Source organism: Schistocerca gregaria, chromosome 1 (assembly GCF_023897955.1).
Source record: "Schistocerca gregaria isolate iqSchGreg1 chromosome 1, iqSchGreg1.2, whole genome shotgun sequence".
Lineage (NCBI taxonomy): Eukaryota > Metazoa > Arthropoda > Insecta > Orthoptera > Acrididae > Schistocerca > Schistocerca gregaria.
This window is the reverse complement of record NC_064920.1, coordinates 292159565-292183814: the sequence shown is the minus strand read 5'-3', so window position 1 is coordinate 292183814 and position 24250 is coordinate 292159565. Positions and strand designations below refer to the sequence as shown.

The 24250-nt window shown below is 39.2% G+C and overlaps 1 protein-coding gene across 1 annotated transcript in view; it reads left to right on the top strand.

Annotated features, from left to right (window-relative positions):
- The window catches only part of LOC126343540 (odorant receptor 43a-like), a 45377-nt gene extending 21402 nt beyond the window's left edge, over positions 1 to 23975 (top strand). The window contains exons 2-4 of the mRNA XM_050001950.1: positions 7045 to 7144; positions 15138 to 15251; positions 23793 to 23975. Coding sequence (XP_049857907.1) covers positions 7045 to 7144; positions 15138 to 15251; positions 23793 to 23975 — 397 coding nt within the window. The remainder of the gene's footprint in view (positions 1 to 7044; positions 7145 to 15137; positions 15252 to 23792) is intronic.
- Positions 23976 to 24250: the final 275 nt, after the last annotated feature.

Sequence of the window (24250 nt, the reverse complement as noted above, 5' to 3'; positions counted from 1 at the left end):
TATTGCTGTGATGTAGCAAGGCGCCTTCTGCAAAAGTTGGAGCAAAGTACTTCTGTTGTCAGTACTTCTGTTGTCAGTACTTCTGTTGTCAATCAAGATTTCGGTTCTTCTTGTATTCATTCTTGCAGACAGTGAAATACATTGATCTGTGGCAACAACATCAGTTTTTTGTTCAAAAAGTGCCATTTCAACATCCAATAGACTTCTTGTGCTATCTCAGAGTCTAAAAATGGCGTCTGGTGTTTATTAAGTGTCCAACACACATGCATCATTGTTTCTGGGGAATTTTCATGTTCGCTTATAGAGCACATATGGAAGGCCATGCTTTTTTTTGTAAGAAGGAAGGTTGGGTAGAGTTTTTCTTGATGAGCTTCACTACACAGAGGGAAATTTTTATGGAACTGCTGACGAGTTGTTTCTAAGTGTATCTTTAAATTGCTATTTTTAACCAGAGCTACAGTTTTGTCGCGTATGAGGCAAACTACAGCACCTCCAGACCTATCAGGCTACGTAAAATAATATACTTTATTCCACTCATCGAAAACTTCCTATATTTCCTATCAACTTTACGCTTTTCAGGATCCCTATCTATGCAGAGGAAACGTTATAAACTTTGATTATAATGGAACGCTTCGTACAATATCACAATAACTACTCACTAATTAGTGACAATTTTTTTAAATTTATTTACATTCTTTCTTTATAAGAATACCAGCGACCAGCACACAGCACATGCCGATAAACCGAGAATGAGCTACTTCTGTATAAAAGTGCATGCCGCTGCACACCAAAGGATGAAGTTTCATAACGTAGCTTTAAGCTATCATTCGAGTTACTAGCAGAAAAACTGATATTTAAATGAATACGGCTTCTCGTAGAGGTTTCAGAAGGTGCCAGAGTAGAAAATCGTTATAAAATTTCATTGCTCATTAAACAAAATACTTCTGTTGCATTCGTCTGTGTATAACTTTAATGTGAATCGACATAGCGTGCTGCACCGACCGGCAATCTCGCTCCCTTCCACACCTGCTCTTCAGTGGACCCTCCTATGCTTGCACAGCATAGCGACTATGCATTTAATGCACCTGTAACTGACCCTATCAAATTGTAAGTATTCAGCAGTTAATTGTACATACTATAAAAAATTATATAGGTGGCGCTCAAAGGAATTGTTATCTAAAAAAAATATATTTAAAATAATGTGAGTATATAACTTACACATTCAAATTATTCTTGGTGCGTCTGTTTTAAACTTTATGTGGTCCAGGCCTCAACCGCAGTCTGCCAGTTGCTAACTGCTGATCTGGGGGATTTAAATCTTTATAATCGGGTGTTAATCTTGCTTCTAGTTTACTTAAAGGTCCTCAGTATGTATAGCCTTGTAGATTCATCTCTGGCATTAATAAATTATCTAATGCCCAGTTTACTAATCCTTTCCCATGCTTTTCACTTTCTGGAAATGTGTGTGACAAGTAATTAAAAAAATTCAAGTAATTCAAAAAATTAATCGAAAAGCTAATGAAATGTGGAATTACTTTGGAACTGTTAATAATAAAATCATTAAATTGATTTGTTAACAATTGTATTATTCCCACTTTTTCATAATGATAATATTTATTTCCACCTAATTCTTCTCCATGAGTAACTGCTAATTTAGCAATTAAATCTCTAGCATCATTCATCCAAATATATTCAGTCAGTTATTCTGTACAATTTTTAATCTAAGCCTTCAGCTTTCTTTGCATTTGGGAAATCTGAATTAATTTTGTAAAATAATATTCAGCAATTTCTTTTATCCAACTTTTATATTCTTTCGTTTACTTGGTCTTATTTTACTTGGATTGAATAATTTACCTGCATAATTTGATATATCAATGGCATCAAATTTTTCACCCGTATCATCCATAGTAATGTGTTTTATGGTTAAGAGATTCATCTGTAGCTTCATACTCTTTTCCATTGATATTTAATTTATCTCCCTCAAATTTTACTGTTAAATTGCTGACATACTTAAACATACCAGCAGGTTTCAGTCCAAAAGCTTCATCTTCAGTATGAATAATATACTTTAACATTCTTCAACTTAATTTTATTTTTCAACTTTCGCCTTAAGCTTGGGCAATCATTCTTCTGTCTTTCACCTCTTCATCATATTTCACAACACATTCTGTAATTCTGAGTCACTTCAACTATAGTCTTACTTATCAGACCATTCATCGTTTGGAGTTAAATATCCATATGCGTCTCCAGGAAATCATTTAATCAATGGCTTTTCAACCTCTCTGTTGTCTTCAATACCTTTCAGTAAGTTATCAGATAAAGCTTCAATCCCTTCTTTTACTATTTAAATTGCATCAAAAACAGGCCAATGTTCTTTTTTTTATTTTTCATATTTTGTTCTTTTTTTCCAAAACTAGAATCCATCTACATGACTACTCTGCAATTCACATTTAAGTGCTTGGCAGAGGGTTCATCGAACCACAATCATACTATCTCTCTACTATTCCACTCCCGAAAAGCGAGCGGGAAAAACGAACACCTAAACCTTTCTGTTCGAGCTCTGATTTCTCTTAATTTATTTTGATGATCATTCCTACCTATGTAGGTTGGGCTCAACAAAATATTTTCGCATTCGGAAGAGAAAGTTGGTGACTGAAATTTTCGTAAAAAGGTCTCGCCGCGACGAAAAACGTCTATGCTGTAATGACTTCCATCCCAACTCGTGTATCATATCTGCCACACTCTCTCCCCTATAACGCGATAATACAAAACGAGCTGCCCTTCTTTGCACCCTCTCGATGTCCTCCGTCAATCCCACCTGGTAAGGATACCACACCGCACAGCAATATTCTAACAGAGGACAAACGAGTGTAGTGTAAGCAGTCTCTTTAGTGGACTTGTTGCATCTTCTAAGTGTCCTGCCAATGAAACGCAACCTTTGGCTCGCCTTCCCGACAATATTATCTATGTGATCCTTCCAACTGAAGTTGTTCGTAATTTTAACACCCAGGTACTTAGTTGAATTGACAGCCTTGAGAATTGTACTATTTATCGAGTAATCGAATTCCAACGGATTTCTTTTGGAACTCATGTGGATCATCTCACACTTTTCGTTATTTAGCGTCAACTGCCACCTGACACACCATACAGCAATCTTTTCTAAATCGCTTTGCAACTGATACTGGTCTTCGGATGATCTTACTAGATGGTAAATTACAACATCATCTGCGAACAGTCTAAGAGAACTGCTCAGATTGTCACCCAGGTCATTTATATAGATCAGGAACAGTAGAGGTCCCAGGACGCTTCCCTGGGGAACACCTGATATCACTTCAGTTTCACTCGATATCACTTCAGTTTTACTCGATGATTTGCCGTCTATTACTACGAACTGCGACCTTCCTGACAGGAAATCACGAATCCAGTCGCACAACTGAGACGATACCCATAGCTCCGCAGCTTGATTAGAAGTCGCTTGTGAGGAACGGTGTCAAAAGCTTTCCGGAAATCTAGAAATACAGAATCAACTTGAGATCCCCTGTCGATAGCGGCCATTACTTCGTGCGAATATAGAGCTAGCTGCGTTGCACAAGAGCGATGTTTTCTGAAGCCATGCTGATTACGTGTCAATAGATCGTTCCCTTCGAGGTGATTCATAATGTTTGAATACAGTATATGCTCCAAAACCCTACTGCAAACCGACGTCAATGATATAGGTCTGTAGTTAAATGGATTACTCCTACTACCCTTCTTGAACACTGGTGCGACCTGCGCAATTTTCCAATCTGTAGGTACAGATCTATCCTTCTTTCAATTCTTCATTTCTTTATTTTTTTAATCTTTTTTACATTCGTTCTTTATAAGAATGCTGGCGACCGGCACAAAGCACATGCCGATAAACCGAGAATGAGCTACTTCCAAATCAAATTGTATGCCGCTGCACACTAAAGGAAGAAGTTTTATAACATAGCTTTAATCTATCATTCGAGTTACTAGTGCAAAAACTGGTGTCTGAATGAATACGGGTTTCCTTATTTAACAGAGGTTTTAGAAGGAGCCAGAGTAGAAAATCGTTATAAAATTTCATTGCTCATTAAACAAAATACTTCTGTTGCATTCGTTTGTGCATTACTTTAATGTGAATGGACTAAGCCTGCTGTGCCGACCAGCAGTCTCGCTCCCTTTCACACCCGCTCTTCAGTGGACTCTCCTATGCTGCACAGTATAGCGACTATACATTTAATGAACCTGTAATATTTTCCAAAATATTTACTATGGGTAAGAAACATTAATGAAATCTGTTTTTTATATATAGATTTATAAAAATTAATTACATAATGCATTCTTCTATTAAAAAAATTGCAAACACATGTTCCTGGCCTACATTTAGCTTCTTCACTAGCCCATGATCAATTTATATAATGTTGACCAATATTTTCTAATTGTTCATATTCTATCACATGGTCAAAAGCTACTTTAAATTAATTGATATGTTCATGTAAAATACAACCAATGTGGTTTTCTAATAGATATTTAATATCATCTTTTAAGGAACTCATTTGATAAGGAACTCTTTTATGAATTATCTGTATTTCCCTTCATTAGGTTTCCTAGTCATATCTGTTGAAAAAATTCAAATGGATCATTCCATCATATACTACACATTTCTTTAAAATCATCAAATTTTAAATCGCAACCAACAAAGTCATGACAAATGTGATTTAAATTCGTATTATATTGTCTAAAATATTTAGAACAATGGAATTATCTCTTACTAATTTTTGACTATGTCTGAGCTATATAAAAACAATCTGTTGGTTTATGTCTTCCTGTAGTAAAATATTCTTTAACTACATCTTGATTTTAAGCAATGAAATTATGGAATAATGTAAGTGAATTATCTTGGCATTGATCTAGAAGTGTAGTTTCATCATGTTTTCAATAAATGTAGTAATCTTCTGATTGTTTTCATTTTGAACTTCTTACATATTTTTTATAAATTCAGAATATTTCAGTTGATCTGAACTTTTTCAATAAACATACAAGTGATTTATCTTATTCCAGTTTAACCATCCTGGAGCTAGTATATGACTGTCAATCATTAATAAATTATACTTTAGAAATGATAGAAATCCTGTTCGCCATTATAGCTTGAAAAGCTAAATGTTTCGAACAAAACAGATAAAATTTTAAATAGAATTAATATTGAGAGTTAAGTAAAGTATAGATGGATATAAAAGGTGCTATTGGAAGAATGCTTGGATTTAGTAACGAAATTATTGAAGCTGATAAAAAAGCTGTTGCTGATGATGTTCCTAGAATCATTCCACTCGAATTAATCAATATAAATTTCTATCTAGACTATGTTGGTGAAGAATATTGACCATTTTCATTGAGAAACTAATATTATTGCTCCATTCAAGCCTTATGCTGAATTTGGTGAACCAATAATTCATGAACCACATTATTCTATATGTATATTCCAATTTTATACTATATTAGAAGTAGTAATCACTATAAATGATGATAACGATAGGTTCATTGAATTCTGTAGTGCTACTGTAACAGTTGTTTCATAAATGCCTTAATAAATGTTTATCTCTACTCATTCACTGTGAATGAGAAATAAAAAAATAATAATCTAAATATTCCTTTGTCCTCTACAACTAAATTCCTTTGGCCATTCTACCCGAAATCGCCCAGAATGGTTATCAACAGACATCTGATAGTTTTTCAAGTGGCCAAAATCCTGTCTTCAGTAAACAGCATCAGCAAACTGCCAAACTCACGCAAGTCTTACATATGCAGTAACAGTTTATAGCACTTTTTGAGGCACTTCCATGCTAGTTTCACTTCCAATGATAAAGTGTATGTAAGAAATAATCTACCTTACTATACCTTAATTTTTATTGCTTACTTATGTGGTATTAATAAATACTGGTTGTTAACTAAAAATATGAAATGATTAGGTTTGTATGAGAGACTGAGCAGAATTACCCTATTACTCGGGATGCTAGAATAGATACACTTACATTGGTACACTTTTATTCATAAGTTTACAGTGGTTATCCGAAAATATAGAGTTGCAACACTGATAATGCTTCTCATGAAACCAAATCATAAATTGGAAGAGATGTTCTGTTGAGCAACAACAAGCAGATAAGCAACGCAGTTTTTATTTCTTCAGCATTTTCAATTAAATGCTAACGCCTTCGCCATTAAATAAGACTATTAAATATTACTAAAGGGATACATTTTGGAATGAAACTTCCACTTCACAGTTGAGTGTTTGCTGAACTGAATTTCTAACCAAATTAAAACTTTGCCCTATTTACTGAGATATGATTTTTAATGTGATCATGTCTTTACTTGAATAATTAATATTGTAAAACATCCACAAAGCTCACTACATACAGTTCGGTTTTTGAAGCATTTCATTTGGTTAGTATGCATTTCAATCATGTCTGCATATTTTCAAATTATAAGAAACCTAACTTGAAAACAGCTAAAGAAACATTATACACTTGCTGGAGATGTTTGTTTGAAGATGTGAAATGCGTTTATCGAACCCTTAAATGGACTTTCAGTTTTGGAATGCATGTCTACTACAGTCTCCGACTGGAGTGTGTTACATGTGCTACAATTAAACGGAAAAGCTATGTATAAATTCTAGTACTGTACTTCTGGAATTCTGGCATTCAACTAATGCAGTGAATTTACATTATTATCCATAACCGATATGTCTTAGAGCACTTTAAACTCATATCAACTGAAATGAAGACAAAATTGAATCCTGGTTGTGTACATCCAGCACAATCAACACTGACTCTGAGAGCTATGAATAACTACTGAATTTAAGCCTATAGTGATGGCAGTTAGACATTACTTACCACATGTTCGTTTTCTTAGAAAATGCAGCCATAATACTATACTGTGGTATTTTTCGCTACTTCTGCACCCTTTGTTAGTATTACAGTAACACAAATTAAAATTCTCCCTTCATACTCTCAATAATTATCAGAATAATTTCTCTCTCTGTTCCAGGACTATCGACTTGTTGGAGGCAGCAATGAGCAAATCGATTATAATTCTCCTCTTTATTAATATGGGTGCTTTATGTTCTAATCTCCTCGTTGTCGGTGTGGTAAGTAAGCACATTGATTTTTTGAGCTAAAAATTATAAACGGAACCAGAGTAAAAATTTTGTTCATGAGATATGGAAGAGATGTACTTCAGCTCCTAAGACACCGAGTATAAGTCATAAGCAATGCATCGATGGAAACTATTTGGCATTACGAAAGGCGAAGGAACCAGAGAGGCAGTCCTGAAGATATTCTTGATCATGGAATTAAGACTTGAGAAAAACCAAGATACTCCATTTGTTCTGTCGGCCTGAAAAAGCACTGTACAGTTTAAAATAGGGTAAGGTGTTCGAAACTCTGCGAAAAGTAGGAGTAAACTATAGTGAAAGCGGGATATTATACAATATGTAAAAGAAAAAAAGAGGGTAAAAAAGAGGGAAAAGTAAGACTGGAAGATCAAGAAAGAAATGCTTGGACTAAAAAGGGGATAAGACAGGAATACAGTCTTTCTCCCTTGATGTTCAATGTATACATCGAAGAAGCAGTCACAGAAATAAAAGAGAGGTTGAACAGTGGCACAAAAATTCAGTATCAAAGCATATCAGTGATAAGAATCGGTTATGCCTTTACTATCCAGTGAAGGTAAAGCAGATTTACAAGATCTGTTGAGTGGAATGAATAGCCTAAACAGTGAAGAATATGGACCGAGAGTAAACTGAGAAAAGAGAAAATATTGAGGATCGGCAGAAATGAGAATTACGAGAAACATAGGGTTAGAACAAAATTGAGGAAGTTGAGGAATTCTAGTGCAGTGGAAATAATATAACCCATGGCGGATAAAGCAAGGACGACATAAAAAGGTGACAAGCACAGACAAAGAGGACAGTCCTGTGAAACACGTCAGTCTTTGGGTGGACTGACACGTGTCATGTTTTTCTCAATATTAATTCGGTCTATCAGCACCTGACTCATCTTTGCTATAGATGAAGAAACATTTAATAAAAAATGTGAGAGATAAGAGATTGCAGAGAACAAGATAAATTCCTTTATTCTTCATAATAATTTTGGCGCACCCGTATTTTGTGGTTGCATGAGCTAAATGTTAGTGAGCTGCGGTAAGAAGAAGCCGGTGGGAGAAGCTAGCGGCTACAAAAGCAGGTCACTGGGGCGACGAGGCCACCGATTTCTAAAGACGAAACCGCCAGCAGATAGGGGCGAGGAACCGTTCCGGCGCCACTGCGGATGTTTACTGAGGGGACGCAATGTCCGACACGGCTCCCGTCTCGAGGAGTACGTGAAGCCTTTCCGTTAGTGGTCGACGGTACGGTGTGAAGAACGGGTTCATAAAAAGCCCCGGCATAATGAGACTTGGGGTAGTGCAGAATGTAGCGTCTTGTACGAGCCGGACTTTTCAGTATACCCAAATCTATGTGCTTCTTGAACATATGATCTCCCTGGAAGGCGACAGTGTGAGGGTAGATGCACCAGATAGCAATATCTGTCCATACCCTGAGATAATATAAGGCGCCGACTTTCAGGTGCCGGACCATACAAGGATAGTGCTCTCATGTTTTTCAGAATCACTTGAAGGGATGTCGTCTGCTGTTTACTAAAAAGTAGTAAGGAGTGGGAGCTTGGACGAAATCTCCTAAGTGTTGCTGAGGCGACTGACTGGCTTACAATAATCCTTCTTAGGAAGGAAACTGAACCACCTGTAACAAGTAATTCAGTTGGGAAACTTTTAAGAAAATACTGAGATTGGCGGAGGAGAGTTTTGCTTAGGGATTGTGGAGAACAGGCTGAGAGTGAGATGTAGTAAGATATGGTATTGGAGCTTCATATAGAGGGCTCGCAGTCTCCAAGCTTTTGGGAGAGCTTCCCGGTCTTCGATCTCTAGCGGCAGGACGGGCGTCTCTGCTTCGAGGCTGTGGGGCGATCACTTCGCCCACCGATGCGTTCCTCTGAGTAATAATTTGTGGCAAAAGTTTGCGGAACAAGCGTATGAAGTATGAGGTCTGATAGGTGTATGTAGGTGCGTCGTGTTAAGCCTTTACGACCGCAGTAACACGCATTGACTAAGTGGTTGAAAGCTCACCGGGGACGAACCATCTCAGATTATTTCAATAGTAATCCTACACCCCTCTGGCCAGATACGACCAATCATTGTACTCGTACGCCCACCATTGCCAGACGTCTTCATGCATGATTCGTTAGATGGTAATCTTTTCCCTTTTATATGAACCTCCCCTATGATTTACCAAGTCAAATTATCATTAGATTACTTCGTTCAATGACCACCAGTGTTGTTTTTCGCTTTTCCTTGTCTTTACTGATCACAGTGTAGTTCTGTGTTTTCAACTTGTGATCCTGTTTTGGCTCAATGAGATTATAGCACTAAATTTTGTAACATACCCCCGTGGTATGGATACAGGTGTAGGTACACATGCTTCTTCGGTTTTTAGGCCACTTATCAGGTAGCCAGCCATGACAAAAATCTACCATTTGATGAGAAAGATGTATGAGACAGGTGAAATTCCCTCAGACTTCAAGAAGAATATAATAATTCGAATCCCAAAGAAACCAGGTGTTGACGGGTGTGAAAATTACCTAACTATCAGTTTAATAAGTCACGACTGCAAAATACTAACACGATTTTTTTACAAACGTATGGAAAATCTGTTTGAAGCCGACCCCGGGGAAGATCAGTTTTGATTCCGTGGAAATGTTGGAACACGCTAGGCAATACTGATCCTACGACTTATATTAGAAGGTAGGTTAAGGAAAGGCGAACCTATGTTTCTAGCATTTGTAGACTAAGAGAAAGCTTTTGAGAATGTTGACTGAAATACTGTATTTCAAATTCTGAAGGAAGCAGGGATAAAATACAGGGAGCGAAAGGCTATTTGCAATTTGTAAGGAAACCAGATAACAAACGGTTCAAATGGCTCTAAGCACTATGGTACGTAACATCTAGGGACATCAGTCCCCTAGACTTAGAGCTACGTAAACCTAACTAACCTATGGACATCACACACATCCATGCCCAAGGCAGGATTCGAACCTGTGACCGTAGCAGCCGTGTGGTTCCGGACTGAAGCGCCTAGAACCGCTCGACCACAGCGGCCGACCAATCCAGATGGCAGATACAAGAGTCGAGGAGCATGAAAGGGAAGCAGTGGTTTGGAAGGGAGTGAGCCAGGGTTGTAGGTCATCCCCGATGCTACTGAATCTATATACTGAGCAAGCAGTAAAAGAAACGAAAGAAAAATTTGGAGTAGGAATTAAACTCCGTGGAAAAGTAACAAAAATTGTGTTTGTCCATGGCATTGTAATTCTGTAACAGGCAGTAAAGGACTTGGAAGGGCAGTTAACGGAATGGACAGTGTCTTGAAAGGAGGATGTAATATGAATGTCAGCAAAACTAAAACGAGTGTAATAGAATGTAGTCGAATTAAATCAGGTGATGCTGAGGGAATTAGATTAGAAAATAAGACACTTAAAGCAGTAGATGAGTTTTGCTATTTGGGGAGCAAAATAACTGATGATGGTCGAAGTAGGGACTGTAGGCTGGCTATGGCAAGGAAAGCGTTTCTGAAGAAGAGAAATCTGTAAGATCGAATATACATTACAATGTCAGTAAGTCTTTTCTGAAAGTATTTGTATGGAGTGCAGCCTTGTATAGAAGTGAAAAATGGAGAATAAATAGTTTAGACAAGCGGAGAATAGAAGCTTTCGAAATGTGGTACTACAGAAGAATCACGTAACCAATGAGGAGGTACCGAAAAGAATTGGGGGAGAAGAGGAATTTGTGACACAACTTGACTAGAAGAAGGGATCAGTTGGTAGGACACGTTCTGAGGCATCAAGCGATCATCATTTAGTAGTAGAAGGAAGCGCAGAGCGTAAAAATCGTAGAGGGAGACCAAGAGATGAATACACTAAGCAGATTTAGAAGAATGTAGGTTGCAGTAGTTACTCAGAGATGAAGAAGCTTGCAAAGGATAGAGTAGCGTGGAGATCTGCATCAAACCAGTCTCTGGACTGAAGGCCACAGCAACAACACATTAGGTATATTCTATTATAAATTACAGAGTGACCACCAGAACAAACCCTTCTTTACCCATTAAAGATGAGACCAAACTAGAAAATTTTATATGACTGTATTTTCAGAATTAAAAGGGTTTAAATTAACTTAGCTCACGCAATCACACGAAAAAGTATGCGGTAAATTAATAAAACGTTGATTGTGCGCTCCATTGGTAAGGGCTCCTTCTCAGATTATGTTGCGTTACTATCACTTCCCCCTTTGCGCAGCTTGCAAAAACAACACATTTAGATCTATGCAACTTCGACCCATTATACACTGCGTTAATGGTGACTGTGTAGTAAGTCAGGAAGAATAGGACGAGACATGCGGTATTAGAACATTTACTTTTAAATTCGCATATGAGAAATAAAGTGGTACGTCCTGATCCAATATCTGACTGGTGACAGGACATGAAACAACTCACCAGCTTCGTTAAAATAATGCACACCTCTGTCGTATGGGAGGTGAAAGGTATTTACAGCTCTCTACACTCATACTGAATTCAAACAAGAAAAGAGAGTTCGTAGAGAATCATCATTAGCATGCAGTTACTGCAGAAACATTTATACCGACTGAAATGATTTATTGATATGAGCGTAAGACATGGGACTACGAGCCCACACAATATGTATGTGAAAATGGGAACATAACGTGGGTGAATAAATCACTCATGGGTGGAACAGATGAAAATCACCAAATTGTGGAAAAAAGAGTACACGACTACAAAGATTACTTTGAATCACGATGAACTGCGAACACATCAACGATACCACGATAGGTGAAGGTCGCACTGGTTCATGGAACAAGTGGTACACACAAACAAAAGAGGTTACTAAAATACCTCAAAACTATGAAAATGTAGGAGTTAAAATTACACGACAGACACAGGTCATTCAATGTAACCAGTAGCATAACTTGAAATACAGAAGCTAAAACTGAGAGCTTATTGAAAGACGAAAAAGTGAAGTACATATAACTAATGACACCCGGAAAACGGTACATCTAAGCACACATTAACCTGAGACAGGAACAGATCTACAAATTGGAACAGAAAGAAACACACGTAACGAGGACACAATTAGTCTCACATTCACACAAAGCAAATATCTCTCTATCTCCTCCTAATCGTTACACAGTGTAGAACATTCCACACCACAATGTTCCAAAGGAATAGAATAAAACCAGAATACCGAATAAATTGAAACCCCTAACTTTCTCTAATGTTTGCGAAGCATTATGTTTTTAACTGAACACATCCTGGAAAAGGAGGAGGAGGAAGAGATTAGCGTTCAATGTCCCGTCGACAACGAGGTCATTAGAGACGGAGCACAAGCTCGGATTACGAAAGGATCGGCCGTGGCCTTTCAAAGGAACCATCCCGGCATTTGCCTGAAGCGATTTTGGGAAATCACGGAAAATCTAAATCAGGATAGCCCAAGCGGATATGAACCGTCGTCCATCCGAATGCGAGTCGAGCTGGAAAAGGAGATAAAGCGCTTCAGTTAGGCTAAAGAACTTACACATTCACAACGACTTTAAAGTAGCAAGACTGCGCTGAAGATCTACGAATCGAACTCAAGCGAACAGCCGGCAGCTAAGTACCTCCCGAATGGGATCACCCAAACAACCACTCTGGTAAAACGGAAACACCCAGAGGTGTCTCATTCTCTCACAGGAAAGACAAGGTAAACGAGGAAACGTGGTAATATAGGATGCCACTGCATCAGTATGGATTTGGATTTCACATGATCAGTAATACGAGTAGAATCACATAGCATACAAAAAGTCTGATGCAGAGCACACGTTGCTTGGATCTACATGTCAAATAATTATCGAATTTATATCAGTCCCGTTGCTCACCCCTGCTGGGTGAGTTTCAAGAAGTGCACACGGGCAAGCGGTACTGAAAATAATACGTGTACAAGATAAAATTGTTCAAATTTATTATCAAACGATTATATGGAGACGTTTTAATGTCAAATTCAATGGACAGTCGTGTCTCCCATCCACGTTAACTTCACATTCTCGGTAAATTCAGTAGCTAATATGACAAATGTCTGAAAGATACGTTGACAAGTTTACAATTCTCGTTTCCTGCCTAATCACGTGGAATTTACGCTATACATTCCGTTGCATTTCGAATTAAACTTAATTGGGCCATATTTTTTCAGAAGATTTTACACGACATTGCTGGCCGGTGTTCCTAGTGTGTGCAGAGCTCTCGCATACTCCCCATAAGTAGTGTCGTAGCTGCGAAGAAGGCCATGGCATATGGCAAAAGCGTAGGACCGATAAAGGATGTGGCTACAGAATCCAGATATCACGAGAGTGGGCACCTTTTACGAGGTGTCGCTGGGAAGAATCTTTGATTTCCCCACAACGGACACCTTTTAGCTGGCCAAAGAAGTCTACTAGTATCAAACATAGACCTTAATTCAAGGAAGAAATTTCTGGCAAATGTGCGTCTTGAGCACATCATTGTATGGTAGTGAATCATGCACTGAAGCAATACTGGAACGGATGAGAATCGAATAGTATGAAGTACGATGCTAGAGAAGAATGTTGAAAATTAAGTGGGCTAATAAGGTAAGGAAAGAAGAGAGTGTCCTCAGAATCAGCGAAGAATGGAATGTGTTGAAACTAGTGTCAAGAAGAAGGTACCCTAATACGGCGAGGTGTACAGGGTAAAAACTATAGAAGACGACAGAGATTCTACTATTATTCATCAAATACATTAAAGAGCCAAAGAAACTGGAACACCTGCCTAATATCGTGTAGTACCCCCGCGTGCAAGCAGAAGTTCTGCAACACGTCGTGGCATATTCTAGACATCTGAAGTAATGCTGGAGGGAACTGACACCGTGAAACCTGTCTGGGGAATTTGATGGGCAGCAGAAGTGTTTAAACCCAGAAGAATGTTCCTGGAGACACTCTCTAGCAATTCTTGGACTTGTGGGGTGTCGCATTGTCCTGCTGGAATTTCCCGAGTCCGTCAGGATGTACAACGGACATGAATGGCTGCAGATGATCAGACAGGATGCTTACGTATGTGTCACCTGTCAGAGCCGTATCTAGATGTATGAGGAGTACCACTCGAACTGCACACGCCCCACACCATTACAGAGCCTCCACCATCTGGAACAGTCCCCTGCTGAATGCAGGATCCATGGATTCATTAGGTTGTGTCACTACCTGTACACGTCCATCTCCTCTATAAAATTTGAAACGAGACTCGTCCGACCAGGCAACATGTTTCCAGTCATCAACAGTCCAATGCCGGTGTTGACGGGCTCAAGCGAGGCGGAGAGCTTTGGAAGCTGAATGCATTTGCGGAAGATTCTGTCACGTTGAACTATTCTCTTCAGTCGCCGTTGGTCCCATTCTTGCGCGATCTTTTTCCAGCAATGGCGGAGATCTGATGTTTTACCGCTTTCCTGATATCCACACTACACTCTGAAAGGTCGTACGGGAAAACCCCACTTCATCGCTACCTCCGGGATGCTGTGTCCCATCGCTCGTGCGTCGATTGTAACACCACGTTTGAACTCACTTAAATCTTGCCATTGTAGCATCAGTAACCGATCTAACAACTTCGCTAGACACTTGTCCTATACAGGCGTTGCCAACCGCAACGCCATATTCTGCCTGTTTACATCTCTGTATTTGAATAGGCATGCCTCTACCAGTTTGTTTGTTACTTCAGTGTAATTGGAGGAATAGTGTACAAGTTCTGCACTGAGATGAAGAGGTTGGCACAGGAGAGGAATTCTTGACGGGCTGCGAAAAACCAGTGAAAAGCCTGAAAAGAGGTAACGTGGAAAGCTGAGCTGACTCATTCTTCTAATCCTGCTTCTAACAGAGCTCAACATGAGTGCAGTATAAATGTATTCTGCATTGTATGTACTGCAAAAAATCTAAATTGATTCGTTTCTTTAAACAGATAAAATAAATTGTTGCTTCATGGACAGCTGTTGCAGGCTGGTGGAGGAGTTACACGCCCCCTGACTCTGACCGCCATGATACCCTTCCTGCTGTACCAGACTGGCATGTTCTGCGTCTTTGGGCAGTTGGTAACCGACCAGGTAAGTGTCACATTTACTTCCCACACTATACCAGCTACCTCCGAAACCACAATGGGGATGTTTTTCCCATCAACTATTCTTATATTTATTCTTAAGAATCATTTGATGGATGCAACAGCTCCCAGTGTTATTCGCAGGCGCCATGGAATAGAAAGCATAAGTAGATTAAATGGATTAGTACCTTGAAATGGTTTATTTTGTGATCTACACATAGTTTCTAATGTTGTATTGTCCTACATCTTGCTGACTACTGCTGACTATTCTGGTTTACTATACTTTGTGTTAAAAAGATGTATCGCAAGCAAAGGGCAACAGACCAAATAAACATTTTTATTTTTTTATTTATTTAGACGTCAAGTTCTGTAGGATCAAATTGGGTGGTGGAAGCTATTTAAGAGAGACTGCTGTAATGTGAGATTTTATGCATACGGCGGGATGGCTATAAAACTGTAAGCATTTTCACATTTGAATCTGGCTACCAGGCCATGAGAACAGTCAAGATGGGAGATTCAGTGAGTGGAGGATAATTCGACTTGTTTTTACAAACTGGACACGGGTTTTTTCTTCTAATTTGGCTTCCGTACCAAGGCTTCGTGGAAAGTTATTATGATCCTCCAATGTCATGGAACGTGTCAGAGTATGTAATTACAACATAAAAATAATAACAGATAAAAATAAAATGTTTATCAATCCAAAAAAGTCAGTCCATAAGTATAAGTAAATGCAATCAACAATGCAACAAGAATTGGCTTCATTTTCCAAGGAACTCCTCGACAGAATAGAAGGAGTGAGCCATGAGGAAACTCTTCAGTTTCGATTAGAAAGCGCGTGGATTACTGCTAAGATTTTTGAATTCGAGTGGTAGCTTATTGAAAGTGGCTGCAGCAGTATATAACACACCTTTCTGTTCAAGAGTTAAGGAAGTCCGATCCAAATGCAGGTTTGATTTCTGGCGAGTATTAAGTGAGTGAAAACTGCTTACTCTTGCGCATAAGCTAATACTGTTAACGAGAAATGACAGTAAGGAATGAATATATTGAGAGGCCAATGTCAAAATACACTGACTCGTGAATAGGGGGCGACAAGAGGTTTGTGAACTTACACCCCTTATTATCCGAACCGCCCGTTTCTGAGCCAAAAATATCCTGCTATAATCGGAAGAGTTACCCTAAAATATAATAGCATACGACATAAGCGAATGAAAATAAGCAAAGTGGACTAATTTTCGTGTCAAACGATCACTTACTTCAGATACCGTTCGAATAGTAAAAATGGCAACATTAAGTCTCTGAACAAAGTCCTGAAAGTGGGCTTTCCACGACAGTTTGCTATCTATCTGAACAACTAGAAATTTGAACTGTTCAATTTCACTAATAGTATGCCCATTCTGTGAAACCTCAGGTTTTGTTGAATTGTATGTTAGAAACTGTAAAAACTGAGTCTTACTGTGATTTAGCTTTAGTTTATTTTTAACAAGCCATGAGCTTAGGTCATGAACTGCACTATTTGAAACCGAGCCAATGTTTCACACAATATTCTTTACTACCAAGCTAGTGTCATCAGCAAACAGAAATATTTTAGAGTTACCCCTAATACTAGAGAGCATATAATTATATAAATGAGGAACAGGAGTGGCGCCAACACTGATCCTTGGGGCACCCTCCACTTGACCATACCCCACTCAGACCCCACATCACAGCCATTCTCAACATTGTGAATAATGACCTTTTGCTGTCTGTTGCTAAAGTAAGACGTGAACCAATTGTGAGCTACTCCCCATATTCCTGAATGGTCCAACTTTTGGAGCAATGTTTTGTGATCAACACCATCAAACATCTTAGTTAAACTAAAAACGATGCGTAGCGATCGAAACATTTTGTTTAACCCATCCAGTACCTCACAGAGAAAAGAGAATACAGCATTTTCAGCGGTTAAACGACTTCTAAAGCCGAACTGTACATTTGATAGAAATCGTGTGCTATAAAATGATAAATTATCCTTACATACACAGCCTTTTCAATAACTTAAACAAACACTGATGGCATAGAAGTAGGTCCACAATTGTCTACATTATCCTTTTTCCCATTTTTATAAAGCAGCTTACTGCTCAGTACTTGAATCTTTCAGGAAACTGACCATTCCTAGGGAAAATTACAAATATGGCTAAATACAGGGCTAACATGTTCAGCACAGTACTTTAATATTCTGATAGGCACTCCATCATATCCGTGTGAGTCCTTAGTCTTCAGTGATTTCATTAGTAACTCAATCTCCCCATTGTCTGTATCACAGAGGAGTATTTCAGACATCACTCTCGGAAAGGCATCTGCGAAGAAAGTTATATGATTCCCTGTAGAAACTAAATTTTTATTTAATTTAGCAGAAATGCTCAGCAAATGATTGTTAAATACTGTACATATATCTGATTTATCACTAACAGAAATATTTTTACTACGAACTGACTATATCGTCGATCTTGTGCTGCTGACCAGACACTTCCTTCACAACAGACTGTATGGTTTTAATTTTATCCTCTGAATTAGCAATTATATTTGCATACCACATACTGTTTGTCTTCATAATAACATTTTTAAGCATCTGACAATACTGTTTGTAATGGGCTACTTTAGCTTGATTGTGACTATTCTAACATTTTCATATAATTCCCGCTTTGTTCTACATGATATCCTTACCCCACTAGTCAGCCACCCCATCTGCCTATTAGTGCCAGTACCCCACTTACAACGTTCTAATCGAAAACAACTCTTAAAGAGGATGAGAAACGTGTTAAGGAAAGCATATATTTATCAACTATGTTGTCGGCACTGTAAACATCCTGTGACACTTGTTCCTTGTCAAGGTTTAAAAAACAGTATATTGCTGTTGGATTAACTTTCCTACATAGTTTGTACTTATATGTGAAATTTGTTTGAGTGCAAACGCCTTGTGCATAATGGTGTGAAAGGCCACTTACCTTTTTACTAAAAGAATGTCCATCTAGCAATAAAGAATGAATCAATATATTATCTATGGCTGTACTATTGTTCCCCTGCACTAGCTGGAACAAACACAGACTGCAACAGATCATATGAATTTAGGAGCTCAACCAACATCTTTTTTCTTGCACCGTCATATACAAAATCTATATTGAAGTCACCACATATAACTAATTTCTGGTACTTCCTACAAAGTGAATCAAGAACCCCCTCTAGCTTGAGCAGAAATTCTCTGAATTCAGACTTAGGGGATCTGTAAACAACAACAATTAGTAGTTTAGTTTCACTAAATTCAACTGCCCCTGCACAACATTCAAATATCTGTTCAGTGCAGTGCCGTGATACGTCTATGGACTCAAATGGATTATTGTTTTTTTACGTTGTTTTTTCAGTATATACAATTCCCAAGTCGCTGGAGTGCCTAATCTTGATGCTGCTGCAGAACTGGACCGCGACCAATCGGCGCGGCGCTTGTGTCCTCTTCGCATAGAGGCCGCTGCCATCGCGTTGATGTCCTGGAGAGGTGTCGGTCAGTGTGGAATTGGCTGACGTCTTCTTCACAGCCCTCTCGGCTCTCTCGTTTCCGACTTGCGTGCCGGCTCTTGACTTTACGCTATAACAGTTTCCAACTGTACCAACAGTGAAACTGCATACCATCTCGGACATATCGTGTGTCATGAGGGTGAACTTACTCGTTCTGAGTCGGCCGTCTGGCGTTTGACAATTCCAGCACGCGCCGTCGTGCTTGTGAGTCATATTGGTTGGTCAGACCAACGATTGGGTGCACCTCAGGAAGTTTACCGCTTTATAATAAGCAGAACGACAGTTTGCGTAGCTTTCGAATTGTCGTGGACGTGTCAGAACACTACAGCCCCCGCAACATTCCATTCCTCGCCACTGTGTGCCGTTTTCTGCTGCCACCTGAATAAAGGTGAAAGGGTAATGTATTGCTATACCAGTGAAGGGTTGTTAAATGATTTTCACAGCTTTCTGTGCTCTGTGACCCATAGTTTGTGGTGTACCTGGTCGAAGTTGATTCCATTTGAATAGTATCAGGTCTCACAGTAGATTCATGTAAACAAAATCTGAGTGCATTGTAAAAGGGATTAATTCATGGGAGAAATTGTGAAGTTTCCACCCCAATGGATGTTTGCTAATGAAGCACCATCCCTTTCCTGATTTATGTTTGTCTTTATTTTGTCAAATTTGTCAGCTTGATTGTAGTAATAAAAGGATGAATAAAAACTTCTCATTATTTATGTAAATTTAAATGCACCACTATTCTGATGCATACTCCTCCACCAATTCACTGTTTTTTGTTTTATTGTGGTGATATACCGGTACACCAGTAAGCCAGAATGCATTCGTACTGAATTAGTTAATTTGATGATTAATTTGAGTTCTGAAAGTGACCGCAGATGTAGACAACCGAAGTGCCATGAGTAAATTCACTAATTTCATGTACAAAAATTAAGGGTGTAGCTCACAATTTGAAGGTAATATTTTATTTATGTAAATATAATAACATTTAGCATCACTTGCAATGTTACTATCGACTACAGACACTGTAAGACGCTACCATCATGGAATGGGCAGATTTGATCTTTTCGATCAAATGATACATTACGCAATTTTTATGAAAGCTAAGAAATAAAAATTTAGAGCAATTTTCCGTGCTGTTGACGTTCCTGTAGTACAGAGTTGGCTGGAATACACGAGTGACAAAGCAACTCGTCTACCAACGAAGAAAATAATGGATCTCCAACATATCTTCATGAGGTTCACTGATGTTTTAGTGTTAAGTGGGTTAGGATAGAACGAATAAAAAAGATATCGAATATCTGCCACACCTTGAGGTAGTCCTGTTCAAAGGTGACAAGGAGACCCTAGAGTTTCAAAATGACAGACACGAAACTTGTCTCTAAATGAAGATCGTGTATTGCCTGCTGGATGAAAATTTCCACAGCGCAATGACCGTTTGAGAGTAAAATATTAAACATAGAATGTACATATTTTTTTGTTTGTCAAAAGAAAACATCTGTTTCTGTACATTTCATTTAAATTATAAGTAAAGTATGAGTGTAATTCCCGACGTACTTTATTGTTAATTAAAACTTTGTGAATTTTATCTGTACTGCATGTGTAAAGGAATTCACATTTAAATGCTATATGTAAATTTGTGTATTTTTGTCTACAATGATTTCAATGTAGCATGCGACCCAGTGTACGCAATTGTGTACAATGTATATTTTGGAAACAGGTATATTTGTATAAATCTTGCTTCTAAAATGAGTCGTAAGGCACTTAAGAGTATTAGAGCAAACGAAAATTTTCCTTCCTTCAGAAACAATTTAAGTTTGAAAGGAATAAGCCAAGTATGTAAGGGATCCAACAATAATATTTTTAAGTCAATTGAGAAATACACCCAATGATACTGACGATAGGATGGCGGTTTCATTGAAGTCAGTGAAAATACCGTGACGGAAAAAATGCCAACAACAAAAAATACTTGACAGAATAATGAAATATCGGGAATAAATTTGTCTACATAAGATATGTAAGCGATTAGCATTGCAAGAGCACAGGTTAATGTAAGAGTGAGAAAAGCCAATGCAAATGTGAAATGATGGTTCGTTAGTAAGAGGTGTACGTGTTTCATGCCCTTGCGCTTGGTCGGTCAATACAGGGACGGTTACTGCTGTTGGTGGGTGACGCAGGAGTTGTCGTCCGATGATGTCCAATCGATTGGAGACAGATCTAGCGATGGAGCAGGTCAAGGCAACATGTAGACACTCTGTAGAGCATGTTAGGTTACAACAGCGGTATGTGGGTGAGTGTTATCCTTTTGGAAAACACCCACTAGAATAGTGTTCATAAACGTTTGCAAAATAGGTCGAATCATCAGAATGACGTACAATTTTCCAGTCGAGATCCGTGGGATAACCACAGATAACCACGAGAGTCCTTCTACTCTCATACGCTCCTGTTTTCGTACGAAATAGCACCCCAAACCATAACTCAAGATGTAGATCAAGTGTGTGTACACGCAGACAGGTTCGTTGAAAGCCATCAACAGACCTTCTCCTAACCAACCCACGGTCATCATTGGCATCGAGGCAGAACCATTTTTATCAGGAAACTTCAGCCTGTCCTCCACTGAGCTCTCGGTTGACGCCACTGAAGTTTCAAGTGGCTGTGGTATGGGGTCAGTAGAATGGACGCTACAAAGCATCTGGCTCAGAGGTGTCCTCGCAGTAACAGATTTTCAACAGTCCGTTGTATTACTGTGATACCAACTGCTGTTCGAATTGCTGCTACAGATGCAGTACGATGCGTCAGAGCCTGTTGTGTACATAGTCACGCGTAGTCAGTGCGTACACAACTTTCCCATTAGAGCGCGTCCCGCTAAGCACAACAGCGCAGGCGCAGCGCTCGTCCATCTCCGCACTACGAGATGGCGCTGTCTTAGAGACGGACCATATTCTGCTTCTGCCGATCCTCGTATTAATATGTCTCGCAGCCAATGAGATTGCTGCTAACGTAGAACCTTTTCTCCTTGCTGATCACACTCGCGCAGTGATACCTGAAAGCTCGAGGTATTATAACGAGTGTACAGACCTCCGATTAACCAGTCTGCATCAGTCTGCATTAGTTTGTAGTCAAGTTTCAGTCTGCGCCTATAAAATTATCATATTGCTGTACATAGCCACGAAGAGAAATGTATAGACACTTTGTCAAGTATTAGATATATGTGAGAATGAGATTAACGTAACAAGACCAAAGGAACTTCAGATTGTCAATTGTAAACAGCATCCAGAATCAAGTTACGTAATGTCTATGTTATTTATTATTTTAATAAATGTGTGTGAAAATTTATCAAGTTCTGTTTAAAGTTGGTCACCGTCAATCTGCTACTCTAAACGTGCAAGTGGCATTTCTATTGTGTAACCTAACGGTGGATGATAAACAAGCCACGATAAGACCACGAGACATTTTGCTGAAACTCGCCTACTTTGTTAGAGCGATAAGTCAAATAATCTGACACAAGGTCTAACAGTACGCACACCACAGAGCCGTAAACCGAACACGAGGTAGTCTTCCCTCTCTGTACTGCCATGTGTCCGTCTGGAGTCCAGTCCTCTTGTTACCGCACATTCTCGTGACCATGGCTGCCAGCAATCATGTCCAGTTGCTACATTCCTCCCAAGTCTTTCTGCTGTATCGCGGAAGGAACATCGAGCTTCTCGTAGGCTCGTTACACGACCTTCCTCAAACTTAGAGAGATGTTGGTAATTGTGTTTTTGTCGCCTTAAAGACAGTCTTGATAACATCAGCTTACCACGTCATGTCTCAAAGGTAACTAGTGCTCACGGCCTTTGCAGCGCTTATTCAAGTAAACTTGATTTGAATTCTTATAGTGGCGCTACTAGCGCACTCTTATGTAACTGGCGCTGATGCCTACCAACCTTCGATCATGTGGCACAACTCTTTCCTGGTGTTACGATTTGTTCCGTTAGTGTATGCTGTGAATACACTAGAAACATAAAACCAATTTTTCAGCAACGGAAACTATTCCGCTAGATATTTACGAACTGCAATAAATAAGATTGTGGACGGCAGAACTTCCCAAGCATGTGATTCCAAGAGCTGATTTGAACTTACAGATTTATTTTAACAAACCCAAGAATCGTCAGTTTCCCACATTTCCTCTACAGAAAAAAGCTACATGTTTATCGGATTTCTTCTCAATTTATTGATTCCTGTATTCATGTGGTGCTGAGGCAGACACATTACGTTAACTACGTTTCGACTTTGTAATTTGCGTAAATAGACAAGTGATTCATTAACGTTGTGTTTTCAATATTTTTGTGCTGTTTTCCCGTAGTCTAATACCTTTTCTTCGTACTTCACACTGCATTTATTATATTCCCATATATTCTCACCGAAAAGCAGTATTGCCACAGAACGAATGAGAGTCCCATTTGTCGTTAGCAGCAACGTCCTCAGTTCCTGGATAACGCGCATTACGGCTTTATCCATCCAGGGTTTATCATACTTGAAGAATGTCAATGAATCCCATTTTGTGCATGAGGTTACTTTCTTATATTTTTTGTCTTTGGTCAGCCTCTTTCCGTTTCCCCAATTGTAAATCGCTGCTACTCTTTATCCATATGACTGGTGAACTTCATCCACATATTCGTCAAACAAACATTGGGAAGGACAGATGACCTAAATAGTGCCGCTGTCCTGTTGAAACACGGCAAACGTGTGACTTTGTCACCGAACAGCATCGCTATTGCGAGGGATAGTCACATGGTTTTAATCCTTACATCGCAATAATAGTAACGTAGCTTTTTTTGTTGCAGGTACGTTCCTTGTAGTCTTGATATACCAAACCAAAGTCCATTCGCTAAGCGTGTATAACGAGGTCTGCTGTAAACACACTCATGGGACGGAGGAATATAAATGTCATGTGATTAATATAATAGCCACACATATATTTTCTGTTCCGGATTCTCCGTCAACGCATCCTCTCCTGTTTCAGAGCGAGAAACTGATGATCTCTGCATTCAGCTGTGGATGGAACGAGAGTGACTCCCGTTTTAGACGCAGTCTGCTGATCTTCATGGCGATGGTGAATCGACCTCTGGAGATCACTGTGGGGAAAACCTGCAAACTCTCCAGAGAGATGTTCCTACAGGTCCGTAAGGATGTGTCCTTCTCCTAGAATAAATGCAAAGAATTGTATACTGTATATCAGCCACTTTTCCGCATAGATTGAATGTCGTTATCTTCTACTTCGGAAACTTGTTAGGTGTTCCTTTTTAGATGTCCGAGGGAACACACACCATAAACTCCCGCACAGGCCATGAAGGCCCAAAGGTACCGACTAGCCGTCGTGTCATCCTCAGCCCACAGGTGTCACTGGATGCGGATATGTAGGGGCATGTGGTCAGCACACCGCTCTCCTGGCCGAATGTCAGTTTCCGAGACCGGAGCCGC